Below are 8,423 nucleotides of genomic sequence, written 5' to 3'. Positions count from 1 at the left end.
TTGGATTTTGCTAATAATTGGACTTTGCAAAGATAAAACAGCAAATGGAATTGATTCAAAACCCATTTAAAGGTGATTCCAGTGTGCTTGAGCTCAAGCATGAGAAAGTAAGCAGCAGAGACAATTTAGCTGTGGACTTTACAGAGAGGAAGAATGTGTCTAAATCATTATTTAAATTGATTTATTTAGAATTATTTAATGTTTTAGAATCATGGTTTGAAAGCTAGCTCTTGGTGGGAGCTCTGTGCACACAATGAGCATGTTTGGCCTTGAGCACATGTATCTGGTTTTAGTTAAGCCAAGCTGGCCACACTCATTCCACCCTGCACATGATCTCATTCCATGCTCCTTGTCATGGTATCTGCACACCATCCAGCAATATATTAACAGCGTGAGTAACGTGTCTTATGTTGATTATTCTGTCACCAAGGGAGAAGTGTGTCTTGTCTGGTAGGGAACTCAGATTGTCTTAAACAAAGCTCTGTACTTATGCTGGAGAAAAGTCAAGAGCTGCGCCTTGTGTTACGAGAAAGAATTGGGAAGGTGTGTGCTGGCCCTTGGGTCTTGGGTAGGGCCATTTTGGGACTCAGACCGGCCACAACCAGAGAAGATTTTGGATTCTGCACTGACAAGCTCTCCTTGCACTGTGGAGAGGCCGTTTGCACTCCTGCCAGCATGCTTCATCAGTTCATACTCTGACACTTGGGGCACCTCCAAATTCTATTAGCCCAGAAAAAAATGCTCTTAATAGTCTTTATTTTGCATTTAATGAAATGACCAGGTTGGTGTTAGCAATGCAATGTGCTGTGTGTCAGCCGAATGGAAGAAATGTCTCCAGGCTGCAGGGAGGAGAGGGAAGGCTTGAAAAACTTGTTCAGCTGCTCAGTGTTCCTATTTTTCCATGTGCAGTGAATGAGCTGAAATCTGTGCCCCTGCTGGGCCTGTTTACACCGTGTTTACCCACAGGGCAAGTTTTCTGCTATGGTCATCTGTCAGATTGGAGGGGAAGGGCCATTGCTAGTGGCTGTCATTAGAAGCTGCATCATTCTCTTTGTGTATTTACTGAGCTAAACTCCAGCCTCAGCTCCTGTCTGTGTGATAAAGGAGGTGCCTCTCTACAGCATCTCAAGTGTGAGAGCCCCAAAGCCCTTTACAGAGGCCAATTCAACTTCAGATTTTGCCTGTGAGCAAAGCGCTCCTCATTTGAAGAGGGGTAAAACTGAGGGACTGAAGACTAAAGCGAATTGCTTATTCTCCCGTACGCAGTCCTCAGAACAGATTTCGACCCAAACATGACCCTCCCTCAGTCCCTGTGCTACACTTAAACTGCTCAATCTTGTTCTGCTAAAAAGGGCAGGAGAATCTGGCATCAGCTGCTGCTGTGCTTTTGCTTTTTTTGCACAATCCACAGTTGGCACTTTGAGTCCCTGCTTCCCAGGTTTGATCCTCCTTGGCTCGGTAGCCTCCCTGCAAATACGAACTGAAGGACCTTTCTGGTGCACGGGGTTTTCCTGGCCTCCTACTGCTGCGTTTTCTCTGGAGAGTAGCCTCCGACTCATCGAGGACACTGTGGATCCAAACCCTCTGTGTCTCTTGGCTCCTTATATGGTAACATGAAGAAGTCTCAGCATTTTAGTTCTGATTTGGAGTTACCCTGGTTGTCTTCTCAGCTGGGGAACTAGAAACTTTAAAACCGTAGGCAAACATGTTCTTACCACCAAGAAACCATACCTTGGTTCATGCACGTGTATGCTGCTGTCTCACTACTGTCTTACTGAAGACCAGGCTGCATCGTTAACAATGAAATTCCCCTACAAAACCGTTGCAGCAGCTAGAGTTTTAAGCATTCCCATTTTTTTCCTTTCTGGAGGGGCTCTAAGATACTTGTTACTGTAACAGCAGAAGAAAGAGGTTGAGACGGAGGGAGGGTGCCAAGCAGGCTGTGGGGCAGAGCTGGCTTTTCTGGCAGACCACACGAACACAGAGGTGATGGTGGGCGGTGAGAGCAGGAGGTAGTGGAGCTGGGGACACCTTGAAGGGACTTGAAGGGGCTCTGCACTTTTGAGCCATCACATCCAGACATGTGGGGAGTGGAGGAATCTTTCCGGTTTGGGGTGGGGAGAGGTGTCCTTGTTCATCCCAGAGCCAAATGCATTTTGGTAACTTGTCTCTTGGCTGGCCTGAAGAGGTTTCTACCCAGATTTCTGTCCTCACCTGCTATCCCCGCCTCTGACAGAGGCCACCCTACAAAAGAGGCAGAGCAGTGAGCAGAGCTAAGTTTTCCTGATTGCCAAACCCTCGTGTTTGTGTGTGGGAAGTCCTTGAGTGACTTTGCATGAATTTATCAGAGCCTGTGCTGATGCATTTTGCAGTGGGTTAGTATAGAGTGCTTTGACAAGGTGATACGTTCTTGTGCTGGAGTCCAGCCCACCCTACTGCAGGCTGTGTCCTCTACTGGCTACAAGCCCATCGCTGGACATAGGGCTGAGGGTGCATATGAGCATGAAACCACACGGAAAGTAACTGCACTTAATGACTTGAGACATATTTAAGGGCAGAAACAAAGGGTTATGATGACTAAAGGAGCTCCAGCAAATTTCAGGGGCTGTGGGAGCTCAATGTCTCTTCAGGGCCAGCTACTAGCATTTAAAAAGGCATATGCGGGTTTTTTTTCCTTTATCTCTTCCCTAGATTTCATGCTGATGAGACACAAATCTTGACAAGCACTGAGAGCTGCACTCCCTGTCACATATCCCCAGTGCCTCGTCAGCCCCAATTTTTAAAAGTAACTGTGGGTTTCTTTTCTCATGGTGCAGGTTCCACCATATTAGCTGAGCGGCTGGGGCTGTCCACACCAAGCTCGCCCACATCGACACCCAATTCCCCCACCGTCCTCTGCAGTGGTGTCTCTGACCCCATATTGTCTACATGTGGCTCTGGCCCCCTCTGCAGCTCTATCAGTGGTAAGTGTGCTGGGATCCCCCTCTGCCTTTCCTTTGCCTCCCTCTGCCTGCTCCTGCACTCCCTCCCTCAGGCTTGTCTCCCAGGACGACCCTAAAACCACAATGATCAACAGTCTCTCCTGTCAGCTCCCTAGGGGAGGAAGGGAGAGCCTCTGCAAAGTCTATTTTCAGTCTGTTTTATGTGGAAGCCGCTTAGATGCCTAGACAGCAATATTTTTCCAACCCTTTTCATCATGAAAGGTCCCAAGGGAGGCAGCAGAGTTTCTGTTATGTGCGTGGCCCTGTGACGCACAGCTCCTTCTGGAGAGCAGTGCGGCAGTGACGTGTTGTATGCTAGCTTAGATTGGAGTTATGGGTATGCCTACTGCCCCCTCTCCCTCTCCACACACCTACAGTACCCTCTTCAGAAAAAGGCAGTATTGGTATTTCTAATATGCCAACGAATTCCAGTGAGATTTAGATAAATGTGCATACAGTAGAAAATGATAGGCTGTTCTGCAGCATTTTTAAAACCCCAGGGACCTGCATGATCCCAAGGCATTGATGGTGGGATATAACTTACCAAGTCCTTGTCATCATTGTCCAAACCAAGAGTGTTTTTCACTGAAGGTACCTATCAGTGTCAAGTCTAATAACTGGTGACAGCAAACATTCAGATTTTTAGTGGGTTTTGGGGGAAAAAAATAGAAATTTTCTCATTATCTTGCTACCTCATCTGGCTTCATTGGGGAGGCCTTATTAAGAATCTGCCGCGAACATAATTACTGCAGCCCTTCATAGCTCTCGAAGCAATGTACCCACTGTGAGCTAGATGCTGTCCATGCAGGTACCACCCCACCACTGTCCTGAAGGATCCACACAGGGTGATTTATGGCCAGGCATTGTGGTCCCACATCCCTGGATCGGCCCTAGAGATGAAGCATTGCTTGTCTTGGGAGTTGCTGCCACCGTGTGCCACCTGGCCTCTCCCTTTTCAAAGCAGATGGCTTGATCCGCCCCTCCTGATTTTTCCTTCTTTGTTAATGTTTAGACAGCGGTTTGAACACATGAAACTGCTCTTTGTCCCTGCTGTGTGGGAACAGCTGCCTCTTGGTTTGCTGTACGTGGGCAGCAGATCCCAGCAGATGCTGCCTTTCTGCTGCCCTGAGCCTGGCATGTGAACCAGTGCTTGGTGAGTGGGACACTAGGTCACAGGAAGGACCCCGATCCTGGAGCATCCATTTCTGCTAGGGCATGGTTCTTCCCTCTGTAGCTGGCTTCAGGGCAGAAATTACCCTGGGATGTCAAGAAGCCTTTTAAGCAGAATGAGTGACCCTGTTCTTTGTGTTTCAGGCACAGCTCCCAACTCTCCCATCAGCTTGCCTGAGTCACCCATCTCTCCGTCCGTCTCAGGGCCCTGGGGAGATGAATGCACCATCTGCTACGAGAACATGGTAGACACGGTCATTTACTCCTGTGGACACATGTGTCTCTGCTATTCGTGTGGGCTGAAGCTCAAGAAGATGGCCAATGCTTGCTGCCCCATTTGTAGACGGGCCATCAAAGATATCATCAAAACATACCGCAGCACTTAAAGCAGCAGCGGATGCTGTGGTGTGGACTGGGCAGGTGGGGAGGAGACTGTGAAACAACACGGGTCTTGGTCTCTATTCATCATCCAGGAGATTCAAAAACCATCACCCACCACCACCCTGATCCCCTCTTCCATGGACAACAGATGAGACAAGCTTAGACGCTGCTCTTCTACCCTCCAAGCAAGCCCTGGGGCTTCCTGTGTCAGGGAAGTTGCAATGGACTACTCGCCCTTGTGGATTTTAAACTTTATCTCAAAAAAAACCAGCTGGTGCAGTCATCCCTTTTCTACACCATGCACAGCAGAGGAGAGTCTCCAATGTTTAGCAGGGACAGGAGCAGTGAAAGGTTCAGTGCTACACATCTCCTTCCGGAGACACCCCGCATGCAGAGGACAGCTTAGCAAAAGAGGAGAAACAAGCAACATGTTTCCATGTACAACCAGCCTGACCGTGGGAAGCCCCTTAGAACGGACGGAGCGAGGCAAGCTTTGACCCAGCAAGTGAGGTGCAGTGAGCACATTCACAGTGGAAATGCTGGGGCCAGTGCAGAAAAGGACCAAGGATTTGTGAAGCAAAACCCACCCCATGTCCACAGGCAGAAGAGCAGCCCCATGGCAGCTTTTTTGCGCCTCCCTTGCTGTTCCCTGGCAGAGGCATTCATGGCAGGTTTGGCAGCTGACGCTGGCACTGGCCTTGCTCCATCCCAGCAGCGTCCAGCCACCTCCTGTCGCCATCCTGTTGCATGAGAAGCGGCTCTCAAACCCCACCACCACCGATTTGCTGTGGCTTGTCCCGAATAGTCTCCAGGCCACACGAGGGATTCGGCAGCATCTCTGTGCCCATGGGCCTGCGGGAGAGGGAGATGTGTCTCCCCCGCCTTTCCTCCCCCTGCCATCGAGACAGCACTTGTGAGGGAGAAAATAAAAGAAAAAAAGAAACAAAACCCCCAACCCCACTGGGGAAGAATGTAAAAAAACCCACATGTCTGCGGGTTTCATTTACTAATAACTTTATCACTGTGCTTTAAGACAAAACCAGCCAGGTGGTACTCAGCCCTTCACAGCCAGCCCGCTGGCAGGACATGGCTCTCCTTACTTGTTAGGAAGAAAGGAAAGAAAAAAACTAGCTCGGGGGGGTTGGTTTGCTTTGGTTTATTTAAATAAATCCCCTTCCCTCCTGCCCCAGTTGGGAACCCTGCTGTGCCCATGGTGGGCACCTGCGATGGCAGCCCCCATGGTTGCTGTGACAACCACTGTTCTGCCATGGCTGCTGGCCCGGCACAGGGCTGCCAGCCCTTGGATCCAGGCAGGGTGGCTCCGCAGCAGCAGGAGCTGCCTTTCTCCCCTCTGGCCCCATCCTGCTGCCTTCCAGGGCCATGTGGGAGGAAGAGACTGTGTCTGGGCCTTGAGGGCTGATCAGGGCTGGGGCGCAGCAGCAGTGGCATTCGCCCTGCCATGTTGCCCACCAGGCCAGGTCAGGGAAGGCCAAGGAGTTGCACCCCTCCCACCGAGCCTTTTCCTGCGCCCCAGCATGTGGCCGCTGATAGGACATGGGGGAACAGCATGCCATAGGGATAACAGCATTTAATAAACACAGCTGCTTGCTGCAGGGGGCATCATGCCCCCCCAGGCAGCAAGTGGGTGAAGGAGCACTCGCAGAGGCTGCTCCCAAGAGCACCTGGAAAACATGTCCTCACCCTGTCCTCTTGAGAAAATAAAATAAGAGGTTACTAGCTGGAGAGTGCATTGTAGAGCCTTTCTCTAAAGGTGCCGCCATCACTGCAGCCTACCACGGAGCTCTGCAGCCACCCCCAGCCCACCCCAGTGGGCAGTACTAACTTGAACGCTGATATTCTGGTTACAGGGATTTACATTATTTCTTTGCATACCTCTTACGTACAGCCCTAACCCAGCCCTGCCCCGCACTCCAGGCTGGCTGTCGAAAGCCCTGGAGTGCCATGGCTCCTGTGCCCGGATGCCCTCACTGAGGGGTGGGAGGAGGCCAGGCTGGTACGAGTCTGGGCAGGTCACAGCAGCCATGCCAGCAGCACAGCCGGTCCGCAGGCATGCAGCCTCCAGCTTACCCGAGGACAGAGCCATCACCGGCAGACACAGGGAACCTGTTTCAGTAGTTAGACAAACTCCAATGCAAAGATTTGGGGTAGGAACGTGTTGATGAAACAGTGGATGTGGGGAAACGTGCAATAAGCAGCCTCCCAAGCCTTCACCATGCCAGTGGGACTGGTTCCCCTCCACACAGGGCAAGCCAAGGGGTCCATTTTATTTTTCAAGAAACTCCATCTATGGGTACCAGTGCAGTGGTGTGAATTCCCTTTTCACCTTTCAAATTCAGAGTGTTTTAATATATAACTGTGTTTGTTTTACTGTGGACCAAACTCTAGGAGTTAAGCAGAAGCTGAAAGCATCCCCTAGCATCCGAGCTCAAAAATTGGGGTTAAGTCCTGCTCCTGGCATCAGCTGGCCTCCGGTTGTGAGCAGGGAGGAGGAGAGCAAGGCTCTCTCCAGGGAGGAAAAAACCAGCAAAAGCAGTAACAGTAACAACAATCCTAACATTTTGTTTTGTTTGACTGGTGTAGGTTCCCACGTACCTCTGTGTTCTTGTGTCATTTGCATTTCATTGCTTTACTTTAAGATGTTTTGTGTTCTGTTTAAAGAGAAGAATAACTCATTGTGAAAAATTGGATAACTGTGATTGTGAATAAAGTTGATTTAGGTATCCTGCAGCAGCATGAGCAGCTGAGTATTTACCATTTCCACAAGCGTGGCAAAAGACAATGAGCAGCAGGGCAAGAGGCTGAGGTAAGAGCAACAGTGGCATGAAAGCCTCTTCCTTGGAGAGCGCTCAGGCTTTCCTTCAGTGCTTGAGGATGAGGAGGTATTGACAGCTGGTCCCCCGCTGCACCCCATACACACACAAGGAATAAAAGAAGCCACAAAAGTAAAAGCAAGGGCTAACCATGTTCCTGCAGCTTAAGCCCCATGCTCCTGAGCTTCTTTACATCCTCCCCAGAGAGAAGCCACAGCTTCTTTCCTCTCATTGCCTTGTTTGTACAGTCTCTTCTGAGTGCCTGTAACCACAAAAAAAAAAGACCTCACCAGCACAAGAAAGAGAAAGTGTGCTGTGAGGAAACCCAGGACCATGCTCAGTGTGATAAGGGCCAGGTAAGGGGCTGAAAATTAGGCAGAGCAGTGGCAGTACAGCCAGGCGTCCCCACCACAGCTCTGTAGAGACATGACAGCCCAACACCAGACAGGAAGATCCCAGTCCTGAACTGAGTAACATGGTGAGAAGGCCCACTGACAAGCCATGGTCTGGCCAAGGGAGATGCTGAGGCAAGATGCAGATGCTTCCTCAGCATGTAGCAAGGGACACAGGGACCCAAATGGATTTGGATTCTCCAGAGTGATGCCAGTTCCCCCAAAACCCAATAGCTCCTCTGCCGCAGGGATCTGCTCAGGAGCACACCTACAACACATGTGAGATTTCCTTTTGTTTAACTATTCAGCAGATGAGAAACTGGCTGGATCACTCTCTCTTGTCACAGGACACATTTGAGTTGGCATCTTCTCCCTCAGCGTGGGTGCTCCATCTGCCAGGGACATCCCAGGAGAGCTGTCCTCAGCCTCTCCAGCTGAAGCTATTGCACTCTAACAGCTCCCCAGTGGCCTAAAACTTTCCAGGCTGGGTAAAGTGAAACCACATCTGCAACCCAGCTTTCCTCCAACACCACCCTGAGGAGCTCTTAGCTGTTGGGGCAAGGCAAGCCTGCACACACCTATGCTGCACTCCAAGAGCTGTGCCCAGCTCCTGCTTTCCCAGGGACAGGAGGACTGGAAGTGGGTCTGGAAAGCCCTCTCTGGCCACA

At 50.4% G+C, this 8,423-nt stretch overlaps 1 protein-coding gene across 1 annotated transcript; it reads left to right on the top strand.

Moving 5' to 3' along the window:
• Positions 1-2,816: 2,816 nt before the first annotated feature.
• Positions 2,817-4,789, top strand: LOC104077002 (E3 ubiquitin-protein ligase NEURL1-like; the record flags this gene model as incomplete). Its single annotated transcript, XM_009578061.1, has 2 exons — positions 2,817-2,963; positions 4,296-4,789. Coding segments are annotated over 2 exons (389 nt in total), but the record flags the coding sequence as incomplete, so codon positions are not given.
• Between the last annotated feature and the right edge of the window lie 3,634 nt (positions 4,790-8,423).

This window comes from Fulmarus glacialis, unplaced genomic scaffold (genome assembly GCF_000690835.1).
Source record: "Fulmarus glacialis isolate BGI_N327 unplaced genomic scaffold, ASM69083v1 scaffold34605, whole genome shotgun sequence".
NCBI lineage: Eukaryota > Metazoa > Chordata > Aves > Procellariiformes > Procellariidae > Fulmarus > Fulmarus glacialis.
This window is presented reverse-complemented; position numbering and strand designations above follow the sequence as displayed.